Source organism: Corylus avellana, chromosome ca5 (assembly GCF_901000735.1).
Source record: "Corylus avellana chromosome ca5, CavTom2PMs-1.0".
In the NCBI taxonomy this organism is placed as follows: Eukaryota; Viridiplantae; Streptophyta; class Magnoliopsida; order Fagales; family Betulaceae; genus Corylus; species Corylus avellana.
In genome coordinates, this window is record NC_081545.1 from 10,133,620 (window position 1) to 10,158,299 (window position 24,680).

The 24,680-nt window shown below is 35.1% G+C and overlaps 1 protein-coding gene across 1 annotated transcript in view; it reads right to left on the reverse strand.

The window, feature by feature from the left end:
• Positions 1-9,875, reverse strand: part of LOC132181743 (wax ester synthase/diacylglycerol acyltransferase 5-like) — a 97,353-nt gene extending 87,478 nt beyond the window's left edge. Inside the window, exon 1 of the mRNA XM_059594980.1 lies at positions 9,687-9,875. Coding sequence (XP_059450963.1) covers positions 9,687-9,875 — 189 coding nt within the window. The remainder of the gene's footprint in view (positions 1-9,686) is intronic.
• Positions 9,876-24,680: the final 14,805 nt, after the last annotated feature.

Below are 24,680 nucleotides of genomic sequence, written 5' to 3' on the forward strand. Positions count from 1 at the left end.
GTAACACTGGATGCTAATTATTTTGATAGGGCATGATGATATGTGCTTACCAACTATAATGAAACGGCCTCATATTTGGAGTAAGTTTAGTAATGATCTTTGTGTTTTACCTGTTACGACATGTTATAATTTTAGTGTTGATGATCATTTACCAATACGTTTATTTTTCATGCAGTGAACATTATAATATGATCAAAAGAGAAGGCGGCCGTGACATTGATAAAAAGCATGAGGCTAACTTTGAACGTTGGTTCCATAAACGTTTATACAATAGTGGGAGTACTGCAGACAATGACTCAAAACAATTATATGATCTTGCATGTGGGCCTGATCGTCATGTTAGATCGTATAGAGGTTGCATCGTGAATGGGGTTAGGTACCACACGAAAGAATGTGCAGAAACTCGTACTACTCAGAACAGTGGTGTTTCTGTTTCAGGTGAGGACGAAACCTCAATAACGTAGTATTATGGTAAGTTAAAAAATATTCTAGAGTTACGTTACCCTGGCCAAAATCTCGTGTACTTGTTTGAGTGTGATTGGTGGGACACTGGGAGTGCAACAGGAGTACGAATGGACCAAGGCTTCACGATTGTGAATACTTCTCGTAAATGGTGTGAATCCGACCCGTTCATCTTAGCATGTCAAGCTTCGCAAATGTTTTACTTGGATGATCCCAAATTGGGTGGTAATTGGAAAGTGGTGCAGAAGTGGATCAATAGAGACATATATGATATTCCAACAGTATAAAAGGGAGATAATACAGAGGATGACCAAAGACTCAGTGATGACGTATACCAGGAAGGTGAATATGTTGGGGGTAATATGGTCTTTGTTGATGAAGCAAATGTTGAAGCCTCCACTGAATTACGTAGAGATGATGCGACAATAGCAATTGACGAATTATATATTCAACTTGATGCAAGCATGTTTGCCAACGATAACTTGCCGGACGAGGACCATGATACAAACTTTGATGAGGAAGAGGAGTTATGTAGCGACAACGATATAGACTCTGAAAACGAAGATGACTCTGAACACGAACAATCATCTTCAAGTGACAGTGATACAGATTCTGAATATGAATCTGATGATGAAATATGTTGAACATAAGCTCACATTTGGTGTAAGTACAAAGTGTATTAGCATATTTAATGAAGTTGATGCTCTCTCTCTCTCTCTCTCTCTATATATATATATATATTGTGGTGTTTTTTTTTTTTTTTTTACTAGCCTGATTATTGTATGTTTGTCAAAAATATTGAACATGCTATATGGTTATAATTTGACTAATATGATTTTGTGGTTTTTGACTTGTTAGCGGATTGATCACAACAATGACAACAACAGGACGCAAACGTGTTCCAGCAGCACGAGGCCGAGGCCGAGGCCAAGGTCAAGGTCGGGGCCTTATTGACGAGCATGAGAGTCCGACTCTCAATTCTGGGTTTGGTGATACAGATATGCAAGTGTCGCCCTCGCCCCCCTCCTCCTCGAGTCAGTGGATGGGCATCCTTCGCATGAGTCTAATAATCCTATTCACTCAGTGGCAGGATTGGATTCACAGGGAGCCGCCCCTACTGCATCTTGTAAGTTCATGAATTTTATATTTATGAACTGTTATTTTTGTATTATTTTGGTTTGTTATAGACATTTGACAATATACTTTTCCAAATATAACTTACTACGTTACCATGTTTTGCGTAACAGCTACCACGTCTGTCAGAAGTGTAAGGGGTAAGGCCAAGTGTAAGAAGTTGAGTGACCACGTACTTAAGAATGGTCCCTTAGTGCTAAACATCCCAAATAGACACCGGGCACCTGTAGGCGAGAATGCATCATGGTTTGCAAGCAAGATTGGGGAGATTATTCGTAACATGTGCAAACTTCATCACGGTGAATGAAAAAAGGTCCCAGCTGAAGAAAAGAGCAAGTTGTTATTTCATATTCAGGTATGAATATCAATGTAATGTTTAATAATATGTTTCGTATGGAAAATTAATGTGACACATTTTTTACCATTGTTTTCTTATCTATTATGTATCAGTCAAACTTCGCACTGAATATGGAACGATACGAGCACATCAAAGCTGTTGAAAATAAATTGGGTCGTGCATATGCTAGGCTTCATTCGAACTTGTATAGGGATCATTACAAGAAATATTTTGACGGCATTGATAAAGACGATGATGAGGGGATTGCCAAGGCTAAGGCTATTGGGAGGGAAAACGTGCCAGCAGGGTATGGTCCTCAACAGTGGAACCTAATATGTGACTCATTTGATGACGGTAAATGGAAGGTAAATATATATTATTATACTGATTAGAATATTCAAATTGATATAATTTGCATGCACTTGAAGACATTTTATGAATAATTGTGTTTTTTTTTTCTTTCCAAATTTCATAGAAAAAGTCTGAACGAAATATAAAAAACAGAAGCAAATTGGAAACAAATCACACAGCTGGGACTTGTTCATTTGTCAACGTCATTTACAAAAAGGTAAGTATCTCGTACCATAATTTAATGAAAGTAACGTTATTTAGTGTAAACTTTGATTATATGTATTATGTGTAGGAACAAGAAACAAAAGTGAAGCCTAATCCTGTTGAACTATATGAGGTTACCCATACAAGAAAAAAGGATAAACAGTTTGTGAACGACAAATGCAAAAGTCTATATGTAAGTAACTGTTTACGCTCCGATCATTAAGTTGATTAGTGAAGAACATGAATAGTAAACTTGCATGAAGTATATGTTAAACTAAGGCCAACTATGACTTGTGCAGCTTCAAATGCAAGAATTAACAACCAGTGAGGCCTTAGAGGAAGGCAATGTGGAGGGAACAAGTGTGGATGACCGAATGCAAGAAATAGTCACACAAGTACTAGGGGGCCGACGAGCTGGGCACGTTAGAGGAATGGGATGGGGTCTTATTCCTACCCTTTTAAGAACTTCATCTCAAGCGTTCACCCACTTCGACAACCACGATGAGTATAGGAAAAGACAAGAAGATACTCAAAGCGAGCTTCAATAGACTAGAATTGAACTTCATCAGTACAGGGAGAATTTGCAAGCCAACGTTGAGGAAACGAACAAATTGAAAGCCACTATTGAGTTCTTAATGTCACGTATTGAAGGGTTAGTGAAACTCTACCTATGCATTAATTTTACAAAAACACACATACTAAGTAATCGTTAAAAAGCTTATTGATCATTATATGAAATTTTATTCTTCTTAGGTCTGGAGGGAGCTTGCTTGGAGGTGCATCAAGTGAAGCCAACAATTGAGGGAGCTTTGGAATAACTTTATTTAGGATGTACTCTTTGATAGCATCTATTTGTGATATATTTTTTGATACTATGTATTTGGATAGTTGTTGGTACTTTCTATTTGCTAATATGTATTTGACTATTTGTTGATCATGATCTGTTTGGTAATGTATATTTGTTGGTACTTTTTATTTGGTTTATATTATATTAAGATATTCGGAAAATTTTTGGTTCAACAACTTTTGAGTTAGTAAATCTCCCTTGACATGGTTATCAAGGTTAAAGAACTTTGAGTAAACAATGCAAGGGAGTAATAATATCTTTCTAAATTTTATTTTTAAGTGTATGCAGGATGACAAGAGTACAAGAAAGTTAAACCACCCAAGCAGGTTCTCGCTTTAATATATTTCATGAAAAAACACATTTTTAGTATCTCTTTCTCTATCATTTTGGGTTTCATTTTCATTGTCTTTGATATTATATATTAGTTCATTGTGGTAGATTACTCAAATTGCTTATGAGGATGAATTGGCAAGGAAGAGGATGCAGATAAGTACTTTATTTTGGGTTTTGGAATTTTGCTGCCCATGGATTGTAAAACATATATTTAATAGTTTTCTCCCTTGGCAGGTTTGGTTAATGGGGCAGTTCTCACATATTTTTTATGATTTTGATGAGGTTAGTCATTTTGCGTTATGTTTCTTGTGGGCATTTAGATTAGTTTGATTATTTCATATATTAATTGATTCATCAAAGAATGTTGTTGTGTACTTAAACATAAATGCAATGTTTCTTATAGGGGTACTCTACGTGCATTTTATTTGCCCATGCATGGAGTTATGTTTCTCCGGATAAGTTTTCCTGCTGAATTCTTTTAGTGTTGGTTTCTTCATAGTGAACTTTTTTTTTTGGCCTCAATCTTGTTAGGCGCACAATGCTTATCATGGTGTTGGCATTGTGAAATTGATGGGCCGTAGCAGTAGATATATAGCTATGCATGCATCCCTAGCTAGTGGACAAATTGACATATGTTTGATTCATGAGGTACTTATTACTAGCAATTAATTGGATAGTTATCTTTGTGAGCTGTTACTGATTCTACTGATATGCACATCTAAGGTATCTTTTAATTTGCACGGGCTTCATGGTGTTTTGAGTCATCTGAAATACCTGATTGAGACAAAGGGTTCAGCTGTTATTTGTGTCGCAGAGGGAGCACGGCAGGTGAGTTACGTAAGGAATTCATATTTTCGCTTTTGGGTTGAAAACTATTAATTGATCAGGTGATTTAAATTGTGCAGTTCTTTTTTGGCTTCATGAAATACTGTGAAAAACTGCCTGTGTTCATTTCATTGCATTGCATATATCTTATAACTTCTTCATTATATTTTTCCCCAAGATAAAGAGTAAAATTCAGTATGTTATTGTTTTTTGATGCAGAATTTTATTCAGAAAACTAATGCTAAAGATGCGTCTGGGAACATTGTATTTGGAGATTTCGGTGTCCACATTCAACAAGAGGTTGGTGGTTGTATTTTGACTAATTTCATGTGGTCTTCATCTCTCCATGACTCTTGAGACAAGTTAAGTGGGTTGATAAATAATGAGCTGACTGAAAGTCTAATTTTTAACATCAATTGATATGTGTTGCATGGATAAGAATGGATTGCAGTTTGGCCTTTTAGTTGTCATTTGTCGGAGTTACAAATATGATATATTTTAAGCCTTCAAGATCTTACTCTATTAGTGACTCTTTTTGCTAAGACTAGTCAGTTGACTTTTGATGTTATTTGTGTGAATTGTTCTTCACTTGAACTGGAAATCATTAGAAAACCTACTGATGCTGCGATTGATCGCACTTGGAGTGCGATCGATCCCAAAATTTCGAAAACCTACTGATGCTGCGATCGATCGCACTTGGAGTGCGATCGATCCCAAAATTTCGAAAACCTACTGATGCTACGATCGATCGCACTTGGAGTGCGATCGATCGCAAATTTCCGAAACCCTACTGATGCTGCGATCGATCGCACTTGGAGTGCGATCGATCTCCAAAATTTGAAAACCTACTGATGCTGCGATCGATCGCAGTTTTTTTTTTTTTTTTAGGACCATTAGGGTCGACAAATGTTGACCCTAATGGTCGTCAATTTTTTTTAATATTTTTGGACCATTAGCGTCCACATTTGTGGACGCTAATGGTCGACTAATTCTTTTGTGTACATCATCTTTAGAGTCAAACACATGCATCTTTTAGGGTCGATAAAGTGGACGCTAAAAGTCATCATTAGGGTCGACTCTAAGTGGACGCTGATAGTTAGTTTTTTTTTTAAATTTTTTAGGACCATTAGTGTCCACAAAAGTGGACGCTAATGGTTTAACTATCAGCGTCCACTTTGATTTAGACGCTAATAGTTATTATTATTATTTTTTTAAAAGGGCCATTAGGTCCATAAAGTCGACCCTAATGGTTAACTAAAAGTGGACGCTAATGCTTGACTATTAGGGTCGACTTTCGCTTCCGTTTACATCATCTTTAGGGTCCAAACATTGTGACTTTTAGGGGCGATAAAGTGGACGCTAAAAGTGATCATTAGGGTCGACTTTTAAGTGGACCCTGATAATCAGACATTTGATCATTAGGGTCGGACTATTAGCGTCGACACCTTTAGGGTCGAAAACAACAGCGTCCACTTTAGGGTCTTTAGGGGCGACTTTAAAGACCTAATTTCTTGTAGTGCATTTACCATCACTCCATCTCTGAGATTGATGTCAAGAAGGCGGTTCTCCCAAACGGGCCAGATGCAGGTGGCCTGGCCACCCCTATGGCCAAAGAGGGTGGCCAGCCACCCCCCAAATGGCCAAGAGCTACCCAAATTTTTTTATTTATTTATTTATTTATTTTTTAAATATAATTTTTTAATTTTTTTTTAAAAATTAATTATATGACACGTGGCGACCTCTGATTGGTGCTGAGTTGCGTTCTACTAAGTTTTGGAGGAAATTTTAACGGAGGTGCCATCTTTGTCTTCGTGAAAATCACAGGTACCTTTTGTGATAAAAATGAAATCCTAAGAGAAAAAAAAAATAAAGTCTTGAAACCCTAGAGGGCAAAAGAGTATTTAAAAACATAAAGAGTTAAATACTTTATGTTGGGAGTTAAATACTTTAAACTTAACCCAAATGGCTAATAAACATGACAGTTGGGAGTTATTAAAAAGTTCATAATTGATACCTAAAAAAAAAGGTTCATAATTGAAGATAAACTTGCTTTGTGCTAGTAGTGAATATGAATTTCATGAAAATCAAATGATCATTAGCTAGTTTGTGCTTAGATATGTTGATCTTACCAATCCAAGCTTGGCCTTTATGTGTTTGATACGATCAATAGAGAATGTCATGGTTGATATTGTGATTGGCCGAAACACTACTCCTTCATCCCCAGACCTTATTGGTGTCCGATCGTCCTTAACCAAAGTGCTCTTCAAAATGCTCCATCCAAAATCCGATAGAGAGTTAGAGATCAAGGGAAGGATTTGAAACGCTTTTGCAAGAGCACTTTTATTATCACTTTCTAGTTCTGTGTGTGGGCGTGACGGCAATGTTAAGCTTGAATACGTGAACTTCCCATAGTGGTTTGCTTTGGGGAAAGTGATCCATTGCTATTTTTGACATGTAATCGTCAAGATATGCATCGTATGATGTTGGTGACAATCCGGCAGGGAAAATGGGGACATTAATATGGTCTTCAAGTTTCACTTCTACTCTTTTCCATTGTCTATCACCTTTTTGGTCCATAACCTATTCCACAAGTGTGATGGGGTAAATAAAAAATTTAGAGAAACCCTCCTATGCAGTCATGCTGCGAAAGGAGGGTTTTGCAGCATCTAATAAAAGGACACCTCACATAAAGGGAAAAAATGCAAAAGAAAAAAAAAAAAAACCTACACCCTAATGCACCTGATTTTCAACTAAAGAAGAAAGAGAAGAGAAAGAAGAAGATCGTGGGTTTGCAGACCCACGGTGCTGACCCACAGCCGGCTTGGATCTCCACGACTAGGTATCGCCGGCTGTAGATTTGCTGAAATGCTGGCCGCGTGGGTCTTACTCCGATGGGTCTAATTTTTTGGTTTTTTCTTTGGTTTTTTCTGATGGGTCTTGCTCTGGTTTGGGTCTGGTTTTTTGGTTTTTTCTGATGCGTCTTGCTCTGGTTTGGGTCTGGTTTTTTGGTTTTTTCTTTGGTTTTTCACATGGCTCCAACACCGTGAGTGATAGCATGACTCTGGTTTTAGGGTGATAAAATCCCAAAAAGGGTTAACATTCCCCTCTAGGTTTTAGTTTTGAATACAAAATTGAATTTTGAGGCATTAGAAACGAATTTTGTGGCATTATAATTGATTTTTGAGACATTAGAAATTTATATTAAAGCATTAGAATCGATTTTTGAGGTTAGGTTTGGTAGAAAAGTCGCAGGAGAGTTGACCCACGGCTGGGTCACGGCCAGACCCAACGGTTGGGTCTGCCGCGACCCAGCCGTGGGCCACGCTTGACTCAACCATGGGTCACACCAGACCCACGGCTGGGTCTGCCATAGCTGGTGGGTTCGTTGTCACCGATGGTTTCATTGTCGCCGGGGTAGGTGGTTTGGTTCTTTGTTTTCTATTATCTAGTGTTTTGATTTCATTTTGTCAAAATAAGCTTTGTGATGTGTCACCTTGTGGTTAGATGCTGCCAAAGACCCATTTTGCAGCATGACCACATTGTAGGGGCTCCCAAAAATTTATCATTTTACTCTACCCTACAAATTGTACATTTGAAAATCAGTAATATAGACAAAATTAAAGATAACATTTGCTATTTTCCCTAAAAAAAGGGGAGCACATAAGAAGACAAGATGATCATACCACATGGAGAGAAAAAGAAAAAGAAAATATTGTTATATCATTTCTCAAAAAACTGAAAATTCCTATAAGAATATGGAGTTTTCAGTATTACTCTTTTTATAATATCCTAAGAAAAAAAAAAGTGTCATGTCTATAGTAATGTTTTGACTTTATCATTCCAAATTATCATTCTTTTTGTTATATCGCATAAAAATTTTAATTTAAATAAGGACAGTTTTTTTTGAAATTGGGTTAAAAGAATTTTCTTCAACCTAATTTATAAAAGTGGCATATGTGTCCATGAATACGTGAGATGCGCATTTTTTTTAATAACAATGACCATGTTGAAATAAATTTTATTAAAAATTCATGTGCATCTGACATGTTATTAAAAAAATGGACTTATATCACTTTTATATACTAAGTTAAAAGAAATTGCTTGATCGAGTGCCACCACAACGGACCATGAATAATTGCGCCGTCACCCTTCTCCTCAACCTGGACCCCCACAATTTTTTTTTCCAAACCCATTTTATTTGGAGATTTCAATGAGGAGGTTCTCCGCCAGCGGTTAACATCCGCCACTCTTTCAAGATGACACATCTTTTCTTCAATTTAATTAAAAAAAAAAAAAAAAAAAAATTTAAAGAAATATGTTGGGCCTAGAGGCCTAGCTAGTCTTACATAGATATGCCATATATATATATATATATATAAGAGAGAGAGAAAGAGAGAGAGCCTTCTTTCGTTTTGTAACTCCCGAGGAGTTTAATCATCAAAACTAAAGGCATTAAAGCTTAAAACATAATTTGTTGTAAGCTTAATGCGAGTTTTAGAAATTAACGTGATAAAATCTGAAATTTATTTGAGCTAATTTAATGGAAAAAAAAAATATTATTATTATCATTATACACCTTCATAAACACGTGTCCAAAGTTTGGAGTCAATTGGACTTCGTTTGGGGGTCCAATTAAAATAGAAAAGAAAAACGTACTTGAAACTTCAACTCGAAACTTACCTATTTCTTCTTCTAAGAATATAAGAGATGCGTTGTTGGCCATAAGTACAACCCCATAACGCTAAACAAACTTGGTGTTGTGGATGGACTAAAGAATTACATGCGTTGTTGGCCAACTGAAATCAATTTTGTCTGATAGTACGTATAATATATAAAATATCAAACAAATAAAGAATTATAAACACAAATTAATAAGCAAAAGAGATAAATTTTTTTAGGATTTTATACATGCATGCTACGTCATTTTTTTTTTTTCTTTTTTTCTTTTTTTTTTCTAAACCTTCCTAGAATATCAAATGGACTCTTCTCATTACATTTTGCTTGAGACCTTTTACCATTTCTTTAATACAAACACCCTTTTTCATATGTCATTGCCTTAATTGGCCTAACCATATGCATGGAGCCGACCATGACCACCACCACCACCGACTGTCGTTCATGTTCCCGGCCGCTTCTAAATCAGAGAAAAATGTATAACATAAAAAGGAAAACAAAGAGAGAGAGAGAGGGCACCATGACGGAGGAGAAGCGTGGATTGATAGGGAGGAATAAATCCTTGAGCAAAGATATGGCGTGCACGTGGATGTCGGTGATAATTGGAACTTCAATTTCCAAAACGGTGAGAATAAATGCAGATAATGCAGAGCTGTTGAAGTATTGTGCAGTTGGACTCACTGGCTCCAATCCTTCCTTCAACTCCATAATGCTTTCCGTCTTTCTGGCCTTCAATATTTGTGTTGCACTCCCACTCGGACAAGTAATTTAATATGGGAGCAATTGCACACAAAATTAATGTAGCTTGCGACTCCTGCTCTAACCATTTAAACCTAACTAATTATTCCCCAATTGCACACAATAAGTGATGTCTAAATCATACTGACATCCAATTAGCCCCAGTTTGTTTCCATCTAAAACATTTTTCAGCAAAAAAAAATTGACTATTTTCGGTTGTTAATTTGTTTGAAGCTTTGAAAATGGTTTGAAAAATATTTTTGGGTATTTGATTCATATGAAAAATTTTCAAATACTTCTTATATTTTTCTTATAATTTGAACAGCTGCAAGGAAGAGAAATACCGCTAAAATGAGCTGCGACAAAAAAGAGTGTATAAGAATAAAAGGCCCCAAAATAGTATTTATACTATATTTTGTCACGTTCCTAAGCTTAAAAATAAAAAATAAAAAAACCAGTCCAACTACTAGTGGTCCTTAAAAATATTAAAGATAATAAAACCTTAATTGCCAATTCATTGGGATTTGCTTTCAAGCATTTATGAATTGGGTGTTTCTGGTTACTGGTAGGTCAGAAGAAAACTAAATATATGTCGGTATAGAATTTGGAACAGAAAGATAAAACTAGGTTAATTAAGACGATTGGCCGTTTCTGTCAGGCAGGAAGAAAAGCACATTTTCCAATATTTGTAAACATATATCAACTTGGATTTAGCTTACATGTTATTATTAAAATAACACTATGTATGCTGTAATTTAATCAATAGTCAAGATTAAATTTTTCAAAATCTTTTTTTATTTTCTCTCTTATTAAATGCTTATAAAAGAAAGTTAACTTTAAAATTCAATCTTGGCCGTTAACCGCATATAAACCGGATCTCATCAACTTTATCTTTAGCAATGTTTTGGTACTTTGTATGTTCAATTTCAGATTTTTGTTCTGGTAGCTCAGCCATCAAATCATATACTCCCCCACCTTTTCGATTCGTGTCGTTGTTGCCTTTTACAGTTCCAAATTGTAAACGAAGTGGCTATGTGATGTGGGTACGTTCTACATATTGAACAGTTAATTTTGAAAACTAAAATGACAAATGTGCCACAAATGTCTTTGCATGTGTTTTCTCAAATTATTAATTGTGTCACTATCAATATTGGCTCTTGATGTATGACCATATTTATTTATATTTTTTGTAACAACAAATATAAGAAAATATAAAAAATAATATTGGAATAACGTCGCTTGATCAGAATTTTATACTTACATTCTTTGACAATGGAAGTATAAAATAAAAGATTTGTCACGATTTGAGCTGATTTTCAATTATCTTTAATTTTCTATTTGATACTATGATTTTATTTTATTTTATTATGATCTTATTTATTTTATTAGGACTTTATTTACTTTCCTTATTAGAATTAGATTTGCTATTGCTACTACGATTAAGTTTACTTTCTTTACAAATATTTATCTTCTATAAATAGGCTGTGGTGCAAAACGGAGACTCAATTAAATTATTATAAAATCAGATAATCTTTTCTTAAATACTCTGTGGAGTTTTATCTTTCTTCAGCCTGCGGGCTTGTTTTATTTTTTGGTCAAAAGACGAAGACGCTTTGATTTTAGCTACTTAGCCTTCCGCTACGTCACCCCCAAAGCAAGGAAAAAAACAAAAATAAACTTTACAATTTTTTAATAAGATAAAAGTATCCTTATAAATTCTAGGAAAAAAAAAACAAATAAATAACAAAACGAAAATAATTGAAAAAAAAAAAAATAAAATAAAAAAAAAAAACTTAATTTTTTTAAAAGAAAAAAATTAAAATAACACCATCGATTTGCTATTTTTTTATCTTTTGTTTTTTTTTTTTAGATTTTTTTTATTTTTTATTTTTTTTTTAAAGTTAGCTGATGTAGCGGAAGACTAAGGTAACTAACCAAAGAGCAACGTCTTTGATTTTGCAAGAAGAAGCATCTTCGTCTTACAATAATGTCCCGACCGGGTTCCGGCAACAACCTCACTAGGTCCGGCGAATCCCGACCAGCTCTTGACGAAGACCCAATGGTGGTTCAGTTGGGTCCCAGCGAAGTACCAATGGTAGCCCGACCGGGTCCTTGTGAATCCCAACCGGGTCCTGGCCGTGTCTCGATCGAGTCCTAGTGGTGCAAGACAAAGTCTCGGCAGTGGCCTTAATTACTAGGTCCCAGCAAAGGCTGGACGGTAGCCTGATGAGTTCTGATTGAGTTCTAGTAGAGTCCCAACTAGGTTCCCACGAAGTCCGGGCGACGGCCTGACGAGTCCAGATTAGGTCCCAGCAAGGTCCATACTATGTCTTGATTGGGTCCCAACAAGGTCTTGACCGTGTCCCGACAGGGTCCCAGTGAAATCAGAGCGGGGTCTCGACGATGTCTCGGTTGGGTGTGTTAATTTGAGAATAAGATGCTCTAACTCGAAAAATAGTTTACTGCTTTTAAAAATGAAAAGTATTTTTCGAAAATTAAAGAGGCTTTTTTAGTAAAACTGAAAATATTTAATAGTAAATATTATTTTCAGTCGCACCAAACACCCGAAAATATAAAAAACAAAAATTATTTTACTGAGTCTAAGATAACAATAATCTGCTACCTGTCTAACTAATTTCCTGCTGATTCACCACGTGTTACTGCAGTTCTTAATATTTGGTTTGACCTGATTAATTCTATTGGTTGTTGGCTGTTACACGTCCCAAATTGTTGACAAAGTGGCCATGCATAAGGATTCATTGGCTCTAACCCTTCCTTGAACTCCATAATATATTGTTTTTGTTTTTAAGCTTTTAGTTATTTCGCAGTCACTTGTGACTTGGAAAACTAATTACACCTCAAAGTTGTGGCAGTCGTTTTTGTTGAGCATAAATATGTGACTGTAAAATAGTTGAGTTTCACATAAAAATATATGTGCCTCAACTCATAAAAATATGGTGTTTTATCTTGCAATAATATGGGTTCAAAAAAATACTTCCCAAACTCTAATAATCTCCCTAGTCCCTAACACGCTTCTCATAAAAAATGAACACATGGAGATAGCCTATCGATTTAAAATAAGTGATTCTTATCTGCCGACTTGTGGTTGTTTAGGGGCTGTTGTTTGGGTTGCTCATCATTTTTGTGTTTTTATCTTGTTATAATTTTTTTTTTTTTTTTGTAAAGTTTACTTAACCCCTTCAAACTGCCAACCCCAATGATAATCTACTCCCAAAACTACCAAAACAATGACAATGTACTCCAAATTTTAACAAAATAACAAAATTACCCATACTAAAATAAAATAAAAAATATTAAAATTTAATTTTTTTTTTCAAATTTTAAGGGTATTTTTGTCTTATTAAAAATTCTATAGGGGTAATTTCGTCATTTTGTTAGCATTGGGGGATACATTGTCATTGTTTTGGTAATTTGATGAGTAAATTGTTTGATAGTTTGGGGAGTAGATTGTCATTGAGATGGTAGTTTGAAGGGGTTAGGTGTACTTTACCTTTTTTTTTTTTTTTTTTTTTTACTTCCCATATTTAAAAAAATAAAAAACAAAAGCAAAAGTTATTCCCTTCCCTCCCGCAATAAATGCCAATTAAAACTTGAGATCGAGGTCAAAATATTGGACCAAGGTGCTTATTTATCTCCCATAATTCATGTGGTCTATTGAGGTTTCTTTTGAAGAAGGGGATAATTACTTTGTAGCCCGACCTATGTATTTATATATAAAACTATGGCCACCTCCCACCAATATTGATACATGAAAGAGAAGAGAGAGATTATTTTTTTTCGGCTGCCCCATTTTTCACAATTGCAAAAATCTTCGTTCATTTCAGTTGACTTTTAAGTTTTATAGCATGAGAGAGTTAGAGAAATGTCCCCTTTTGTGAAGAACTCTCTTTTGTCGGACTGTGAGAATTTGGATGCAACTGAAATTTTGGATTTTGAGTTTTATAATTCATTTTTCATAGCGAAATTTCTTTTGGTCATATTTATCTATGAACGGAGACTTGTTAAGCTAAGCTAGAAAATTTTTAGTGTTTTGTATAATTGGCTTATTTTATTTAATTGTGAGCTTTTTGTTTTTTTTTTTTTTGTTTAACGAGATGGCTTCTGCAAAATTTAACATAGAAAAGTTTGATAGTTGAAATAATTTCCGTTTGTGACATTTCAAGATGCAGGCTTTGTTGTGACAACAACGCTTGACGAAGATTTTGGATAGTGTGGCACCATCAACATGGTTAAAAAAAATTTGTGTAACCTGAAGAAAAAGTATCGCATCCCACATTGCCTGAATATGAGAAAGAGGATGTGTTTATATAGAGCATGTTATCTTTAAATGGTATGAGGTCTTATGAGGTAAACCTAATAACAAAATCATGTGGGCTGAGACCCAAAGCAATCAATATCATTGTTAAAGTATTCATTAAATTATTAGATTTACCTCTTCGTATTAGCCGTCCTTCGTTGACGAAAAAACTAGAAATGATTTTTTTAAAAAAGGAAAGTGGTTTTTGCCGGTTGGGTAGGGATGGCCTGCGAGCTACCCACAAAGGTGGCGGAGGGCGGCTTGACCGGCAGCTACCCATTTCCCTTCTTTTCCCTAAAATTAGTGATAATGATCAAGGCTTGATTGTATTTTGTTCAAAATTATATTTCTTTGATAATTTCATTAACTCAATGTTGTACGGTAGAGATATCATCTCCTTAGCTGGCATTAAGTTTGCTTGGCATTCTTTGTAGATAAGGAAAAGATTGAATGGGAAATCTAATGTTGATCAAGCTCGAAGTTTATTTGTTAAAGGTATTTCGATAAATTCCACTAATTTTATAAGTCGATCCAATGACAGAAACTCAAGCAATGGCAAAGAAAAATAAGAATCCAACTACAATCGTAGTCTAAAAAGAAAGTTAAGTGTTACAATTACAAAAAAAATGGGCATTATAAAGTCGAGTATTTGAAGTTGAAAAATAAAGCAGAAGATGATAAGTCAAGTTCTTCCTTTTTGCTAGTGTTGTGAAAAAAAAAAAAAAAAAATAGTCACTTTAATGACAAGTGAGTCCTTGATTATCGCTATACATTTCATATGTGCCCTAAAAGAGACTGAAATACTACTTATGAGTCAATCAATAGTTGGCTTAGTCTTGATTAGTAATTAACAAATGTAGCCTCTAACATTTTTGGTATTGGTAAAATAATAATAAGGATATATATATGAGATAATTGTTATTTAGTCCTTTTGACAGAATTCGAGATATAGCATATTTTTTTTTAATTATTATTAATAAATTGAGGTCTAAAATTAATTCTTAATCTTTGATTGTGTGAAAATCTCTATTTTGAAACCGACCAAAAAATAAAAATAAAATTTGTAAACCATTCTCTTATTAATTAGCCAAAGGCTGAGGTTGATCATCATAGAAACTAGTGCCACACACGATATGTAGTATAGAACCACATATAAGTAATTCAAATCTTATTACTCAACCAAAAGTTAAAAGGAAAAAAAAAAAAAAAAAAAAAAAAAAAACAATAATATAAAAACATACTTTCAACTAGTTATAACTAGTCCATTCACAATCATAACGGGATTGGAAATATTCATTATGCTTACCGAATAACAATTCGTTACACTTGATGCATATAAAAACCTTCTAATTAAAGTTTTCCGTAGGGGAAGTTTATCTACGGCTTTGAGCATCATTTCAAAGGCATTTTCCATGCATGACTTGAACTTTTGGGGATCAAGGAATCCCTTTTCTATTCCGGCAGAGACCCTCAAATTTCCCATATAACTTACTATTGTTATAGTAAGATTCTGCAAACCCACAATAGTAATTATTATTATTATTATTACAACAGCCCATAAACTATAATGAAAATTTGAACAGAAACCATGGTTTATTTGTTCTAAACTTATCATTGTAATCAATAATAAAATATCTGAGTAAGTGTAACACCAACGATGTTAGCCCTTCACAAATCGAAGTTAAGAAGTAAAAATATTAATTTAGGAGAATACTAGGTGTTCTCCTAATGTTCTTCTCGTTCTATGTGAATATTATTTTTTAAAAATCATGTGAGAGAAAAAAGGACCAATTTTTTTTTTTACTTATTAAGAAAATAATAGTTATCTTGGACAAGGAAAACATCGTTGTTCTTTTATAGTTGATATGTTGGATGCTGTTTTATAGTTGTAAATTTGAATTATGTAAGAAAAAGAGTTGAATGGACAACAAATTAACATCAAAGCAGTCCTTATTAATTGATAGGGGTATTAATTGATAGGGCACTTATCTAGAGAAGACCCAACAAAATCACATGCTCTTTGTTTTATAATGGAAATACGTGACGTCTCCATAAAAATATGTCAAGTTGTTTGCCAAACACTACCGTTATCAAGAGGGAGTTGGCGAGAAAAGTAAGACAATCCATAGAGGAAATCAATGGCGATTTGGTGACAAGTTTACAGGGCGATAAAGGGTTCTTGCTAAAAAACTCTAAACAGATAAATATCATGATTTTATGCGGAATTAACGGATATTTAAATTTAAGCAAACAATCACCAAAAACAAGTAAAATCAAACACAAAGATTTTGGTGACGAAGAGGAAATCTTTTAGAAAACGCTCTAAAAGTAAAACCTCTCTGGGGCAGCCAAACTCAAGAAATTACTATCAAAAGATTATCTAGAGATTACAGACACTAGGAACACTTACAACTCTTTGCAAGACCTTGGCTCTGTAAGATCGACAAGCCTCCAACTTGTCACCTTGCTCACAATCTTCTTCAACGTGATTCTCCTTTATCGGACCCTTCCGATAGACTTCAATTAAGCACACAATCAAAACTAACAAAAATCCTCTAAGAGGAATCAATTTGGCTCACAACAAAATAATCACTCAAGCACAGCCTCATACGAACTCTCTGGGGGTGAAAATTCGTACCCCTCTCTTCTATAATGATGTATATATATCAGTACATCAAACCCTAGACCCGGGCCTACTAAAAACACGTTTTTGGGCATAATAGGTATGGGGTGTCCGGACAGGTTAATGGGCTGTTCGAACACGGTCTTGTGGAGCAAAAATAAAGTTTCTGGAAATACGGTCCGGACTCGGGGAAGGCCTGTCCGGACTGGGCATGCAATGGGTGAAACAGCATTATGGAAATGCTGTCCAGCCTTGATCAACAGCTCCGATCAATGGGCGTTCGTGGTCCAATTGAGCTAAAATTTTGCAGAGACGTTCATGACACATGAGTCTACATTATGGACGGTAGAGATTTGATTCTGAGCATTCTATATCAGTGTTTAAGCTCATGAACAGTAGCCTATGCATTTTGGAACTGAATTAAGCCAACACAAGCACTAACAAACTCCCCCTTTAGCAATTCGGTGACAAAACTAAAATGCCAAGCCAATCCCATCATCTCCCCATATTTACTCCCCCTTTTTTGTCACAGAATGACAAAAGGTCTTTATGTTTCCTGAAACACTTCACAAAATACATCAAGGCATATGTGGAACAAGAATACATAAATAAAAGTCATGAAAAAAAAATGACGTAGAATGCAAGATCATAAAGAAACATCAGCAAAACTCCCCCTCAATGTATGACCCAATTATCAACAAGAAACTGAAAAAGCAAAAACATGTTTCTCGCCCTCAAAAGTCAAATGAACACACATGATATACACATCAATGACTCATGTATTGCATAATGAATATCCCAAACATGCTCCAAATATGCAAAATATACATGAGACTAGAAATGGCAAGAAACTCATATTGCTTAACCCAAGCAAAGAAAAATGTTCCATTCAACCCATGCTTGTGTGGTGTGTGTGCAAACTATCCAAAGAGAAAAAATTTCAACTTACAAAATGAGGAGAAAGTTTCACCACCATGAGGTTTTGACAAGTATATCAAATCAAAAGTCAAACCTTATCATACTAGGGCCTAGCCACTCTCATCCTATACATTTCTCTTTGTAAAACATTTTGCACAAGTTTGACACAGTGAAATAAATTCCTTTTGGAATATGATCTTTTGATTTTATTTGTTTCACTATTTTGTTTATTTTTCTCTTTGAGAAAGTGTCCTTAAACTTTTGGTGCTTATCACAAAAGAGAAAGTAGAAATTTTTAAGCCCTAAGTTCAACTAGCATATGGTCAATTTGAAGAATATGATTAGTTAAAAACCTCATATGGTTACCTAACAGACCTCACAAATAAAGTGAAACAAAACCTCAATTTAAGCTTAACTGTGCACAAGAGATAAAGCATAGGCAAAATGTACCACATAAGCTCAAGCTTTAGGTAACCACAAAAACAAGTCCATTGAAACAAATTTTCATCTTATGCATATTAAAAACATTCCAAGACGCAAGGAATTAAATTCATAAAAAGCAACATGAGAAATTAATAAACTATCTAGGTGCATAAGACAAAATAAAGAAAAGAAAAAAAAAAAACAACCAAAGTAAAATATTTTTGTCTTTTTGTTATTTTTCACAAAAGAAATGCACACAAACAAAATACAATTTCAAAACAAAATAAAACAAAAATGCAATGAAAAACGAAAAACAACATGCTCTAGAATATGCAAAGATATGCAAGAAAATCAATCCTAGGCATGTGGGTGACTCACCTAACATAAGGTGAGATCATCACCACTCCCCCTCAAGGGGTGAATGGTATCATCCTTCCTAACCCAAACTTGAGAAATCTTTGGTCTAGACTTATGACTTTGCTCAAACTTATCTAGCCTAGATAGCACTTCTCTCATCATTATGACCAAACCCTCACTTTCTTTCTTAGAATAGAAATTTTCATTTATATGCACATGAGGTTTCAAATAAAAACAGTGAGGTCGAATGTGACCCACTTTGCCACAATGATGACATGTAGGGACAAACCTTTGAAAAGATAATTTCCTAGGAGGATGCATGACTCTAAGTGTAGGGTATGATGCATGAGGCTTAATGTAGATTTTCTTACCTTTCTTACCTTGAGGAGTCAGAGCAACTACTTGCTTTTCTTCACTTAAAGATTCTTCTACTTTCACTGGTTTAACAAAAACAGTCTTTGAAGTAGAAGCACGGTTAGAAGACAAAGAAGTAGTTTTATCAAATCCTAAGCCAGATCTGTTGCTAGAATGCTTTTGAATATGCAACATTTTATCAAGCTTTTCACTAGAGAATTTACTTAAGTGATTTCTAGATGCAATCAAATCATTTTGAAGGGATTTATTTTTAGCAATTAACAAATGATTTTCAGATTTGAGAGTAATGCAAACATCATGTGAATTACTCAAAGATTTCAACAAATTATCCCTTTCAAGCTCAAGATTCTTAAAATCTTTAACAATTTTCAAGTTAGTATTTCTAAGCATAGAAAACTTTTCCATTCAATTGTTAAAAGAGTTTTAAAGATCATTAACCCTATTTGATTCATTATCAGAGGCAGACTGAACATCTGATTGATTAGAATCATCAGAATCATAGGATGCAACAAAAGCCATATAATTAGGAGTTTCTTCCTCATCGGTGTCACTCAAGGTAATATTGAAGGCTTTTTGGTCTTTTAGCTTATTACTCTTGAGATTAGCACAATCATTGCGAACATGACCATAGCCAGAACACTCATAACATTTTGGACCACGTGGGTCTCTTTCATTTCTTTCCTGAGTACTACCTTTTTGTTTTTCAAATCTCTTGGAAATTCTATGTTCATTCTTATAAAACTTTCTAGCTATCAAGGCAAGTTCCTCATCATCTAGTGATTCCTCATCAAATAACTCATCAGAGTTCTTTCTAAGAGTTCTAAGGGCAAGATCCTTATTTTTCTTAGGTTGAGGCAAAGAAAACTCTTAAGTATGAAGGGCACTAACTAACTCTTCTATCCCCATGGTTTCCAAATTAATGCATGACTCAATGGCTGTTACCTTCATTCTGAATCTTTTATGGAGTGATCTCATGACCTTTCTAATAATCTTAGTGTCAGAAACTTTCTTTCCTAAATTTATCATGGAATTTCTAATTTCACTAAGTTTACCAAAGAAATCATTAAATGTCTCATCCTCTAACATTTTAATTTCCTCAAACTTAGAAACTAACATTTGAAGTTTTGAAGCTTTAACAAGATTTGTTCCTTCATAAGTAGTTTCTAGGATCTCCCATGCATCTTTGGCACTATCACAATTTGAAATTCTGAAGAACTCAGTTTGTGAAATTGCCAAGCATAGAGCATTTATAGCTTTGTCATTCGCTATACGAGTTTGTTTTTCAACATTAGACCATTCAGTTGTCGGCTTATCTGGAGCTTTAAATCCAGATTCAAGGACATGCCAAACGTCTATAGATTTTAAGAAAAATCTCATACGGGACTTCCAATAGCCATAATTTGATCAATCAAAATTAGGCACAGTGTTAAGGGTTTGAGACATCTTAAACAAGAAACAAAGATCACACTCAGGAATTTAATCCTTCACGGAGTGAACCCGCTTTGATACTATATGAAAAACTCTAAGCAAATAAATGTCACGATTTTATGCGGAATTAACGGATATTTAAATCTAAGCAAACAATCACCAAAAACAAGTAAAATCAAACACAAAGATTTTGGTGATGAAGAGGAAACCTTTTAGAAAACGCTATAAAAATAAAACCTCTCCGGGGCAGCCAAACCCAGGAAATCACTATCAAAAGATTATCCAGAGATTACAAACACTAAAAACACTTATAAACCTTTGCAAGACATTGGCTCTGTAAGATCGACAAGCCTCCAACTTGTCTCATCGCTCACAATCTTCTTCAACGTGATTCTCCTTTATCGGACCCTTCCGATAGACTTCAATTAAGCACACAATCAAAACTAACAAAAATCCTCTAAGGGGAATCAATTTGGCTTACAACAAAATAATCACTCAAGCACAGCCTCACACGAACTCTTTGGGGTGAAAATTCGTACCCTCTCTTCTATAATGATGTATATAAATTAGTACATCAAACCCTAGACCTGGGCCCACTGAAAACACGTTTTTGGGCATAATAGATACGGGGTGTCTGGACAGGTTAATGGGCTGTTCGGACACGGCCTTGCGGAGCAAAAATAAGATTTCTGGAAATACGGTCCAGACCCGGGGAAGGCCTGTCCGGACCAGGCATGCAATGGGTGAAACAACATTATGGAAATGCTGTCCAACCTTGATCAACAGCTCCGATCGATGGGCGTTCGTGGTCCGATTGAGTTGAAATTTTGTAGGGACGTTCACGACACATGAATCTACATTATGGACGGTGAAGATTTAATTCTGAGCATTCTATATCAGTGTTTAAGCTTGTAAACAGTAGCCTCTACATTTTGGAACAGTACCCACTGGAGGTGGCCGAGCCACCCCCTTGGTGGCCGAAACCACCCCCAATGGTGGTTTGGGAGTGGTTTTAGCCACCCCCTTGGCTCCATGGGGGTGGCTGAGCCACCCCTAGTACCCACTAGGGGTGGTTTTGGCCACCTCCTTGGGCACCAAGGGGGTGGCCGAGCCACCCCCAACCCAATTTTTTTTTTTGAAAAAATATACTTTTTTTAATTTTTTTTTTAAAATAAAAAATTTAATTAGGTGGCCACATCATTAATGATGATGTGGCCACTTATGCCAAGTGTCGAATTTTAATTGGTTTACGTGTCAGTGACGTGGACTTCCGTTAAATCAACTAATGGTCAATGGATGGAGGACCAATTTGATCTTTTTCAAAACCACAGGTACCTCTAGTGATACAAATCAAAACCTAGGGAGGAAAAACTAAAGTGTCGAAACCCTATGGGGGTTTTTAGTATTTAACCATAATTAATATATGAGCCTCTTTGAATAGTTTTGAAAGCGAATTGCATGTGGCTATTGTAAATGTTGGGGACCATATGTCCACCTTTTGATCTTTGTTAAAATAATAGCCATGACGAGGTTGGTTACTTTTAATAGGACAATAATTTTCTGTTTATTACCCAATAATACTTTTTAAATCTTTATTAAGAAGACCTTTTTAGGATTATGGCATCAACTAATTAAGGTGGGGAAGATATTTAATGCTAAAACACGTACGACATGAAAGAGCTAAGTGCAAATAGATTATCTCATATGATCCCAATGAGCATGGATTTTGTAAATTGTTTTCAATTACTGGCTACCCTTCTTTGTTACAAGCTAGAGTGGGACACAGAAAGATAATCAAAAGAAAAATATTAAAACCAAACAACTGATCTTTGGCTCCTTAAAACTGTAAAGAAGCCACAAGAAGTTTAGTCAAACATTTAGGATCTATAAAATAGTTTTTTATTTGCTTGATTCAAAGATTTAAGATACTTGGGCATACTTGTTACTTATAAGGGATTGAAGCTATTACTTTAACCTGAGTAATAGAGTTTTAAATTAAAATTTAGTTTTAAATGGAAGGTTGCTATATTATTGCCATTGCTTATGCAAGTTCATGAGTTTGGCAAGTCATGTTCCAGAATCACTTGGATGTGCTTCAAATCCTACTGTTGTGATCTTTCAAATTATTTGGCAATAGAATATATATATTGAAGAGATATATTGAAGAAAGAGAGAGAAGAGGAAAGAACAGAAGCAGAGATACGTAATAGACTACATTTAGTATATTGAGTTATGTATTAAACTATGTTACATAGCTCTTTATTGATAGAGAGAGAATCAGTGTCCACCTAGACTAAACCCAAAAAAATAAATCAACTTAGAATAATATCAAATATTCTAACAATATATATATATATATCCGCAAAAGTATGTTAATTAGGAAAAGGAGGGATAAAGGGTTATTGAAAGAAATAGAGAAAGAGGACAAAAAGTTAGGAATAAGGAGTAGTAGTCGATGCTTATTGATGAGTGAGTGAGAAGCTTCACCCAGAAGCACACATGCATGTCCCACCAGATATTAAGTACTTAATTAGCATCTTTTCTACGTTTTCCTTATCTTGTCTTCCCCTTTCAACTCCCTCCCAACCCCCCCATGATCACCCCAAATCCTTCCACAGGAGTTCAAAAATCTTCGTAATATTAACATCTCACTATCTTCTATGACTAGTACTTATAACGTGCTTTTCGGGCCACACAAGACCCTGACTAATTAATTCGCAGGAGTTCAAAAATCTTTGTGATGTTAACATCTCACATCGCAACAACTCTTAATTAATTCTTCTACGTACAGTGTCTCTTGATCTCTTGACTTGAGATCATATGGACCTCATCTATATTTCATTGAATTATTGAGAATTGTTGGAGCATTTTCAAGTCCAAGAATTTACTACCTCATCAATTTTACTTATAGCTAAGCCGTGAAGGGACCCTGTACGGCAATGAGGTTCCTACAAAATGAAAAACAAGGTCAAAGGGTCTTTGGTTGGAGTCGAAGACTTTCGATCTGATGCTTAAGTTAACATCTTCATTTTTGGGTAAGAAAGATAATGAAAATCCGCATCTATTATCCATGAATCAGTGTGTGTTGAAAGGTATGCGAGAAATGAGAGAGAGAGAGAGAGAGAGAGGGTCGTCAAAGAAAGGGAGAAACATGTGAGAGAGAGAGAGAGAGAGACGTGAAAGAGAGAAACATGCGAGAGAGATATGAGGGTCGCCAAAGATAGAGAGAGAGATGTGAAGATCTCTGGGAGTCCCTCCGAAGAGTGAACTGTGTGTGGGGAGAATAAATAATAAAAAAAGAGAGCCCTTCTCCTTCCTCTTTCCTCCTTTTATCCAAAGATGCAAAAAAGGTAGACACATGTCATTAGGTGAGTAGGTTATGACATGCGGTAAATAAGTGTAAAAAAATGGGGTCCACTAGGGGAGATTTTCTCCCCAACAAGAACTATTTCTCTTTCAATCCACGTTAAATATAGTCCATATATTTTTAGTAGCTAAAGGTCCCAGATATGGCCTGTATAATAATTTTATCGTCTATCTACCGACCGCGTACGTAGTGTGCCAGGTGTGGCTTTTGCTTCTTCGTGACAGCATATTATGTTCTCATTATAAGATAGATATTCTTGATGATTTAATTTGATTCTTGATGCAACATGTTATGTAGGTCAAAACTAAACCTCCTTAATTTTATGTCTCTCATCTCTTTTCCTTTATCTCTTTAGATTAATTATTATGAGCTTCTACTCATACTTAGGGTCTGTTTGAAATTGCATTTGAGAGGTGTAAATGTGCGTTTAACACTTAAAAAGTCAATTTGAAGAAAAAGATAGTCGTTTGTAAAAAAATTAAAAACGCTTTTAAGAGTCTAAAAAGCCTAAAAATGGCCAAAGCGCACTTTTGGCAAAAAGTTAAAAATGAAGTTTTTGCCAAAAAACGATTTTTGACTTAAAACTTCTATTTCTCAAACGCAATCCCAAAATGACTCTTTTTTAGACTGAGCCAACTTTTGAATGTGCTTCTTTATTCCTACTTTGTTCTTAAAGGCTAGCTACAATGGACTACTCCCTTCAAGAAAGAGCATTAAACTAGTACTTTTTGCAAATTTCTAATTGATTTATTTTTCTTCCCTTAGTGTAACACCCCTAAAATTGGCCTTGGCCAGTCTGGCAAGATTACTGGTAATTATCCCATTTTAACCAATTGGTGACTAAATGGGGAACCACCCGTCTAAGCATCATCAAAGTTAATGCATAGGAAGGTGAAATAAATCTGAGAAATCTACGAGTCGTTAGAAGGACAAGTATAATCCTCAATTTAAGACATGAAGCAACTA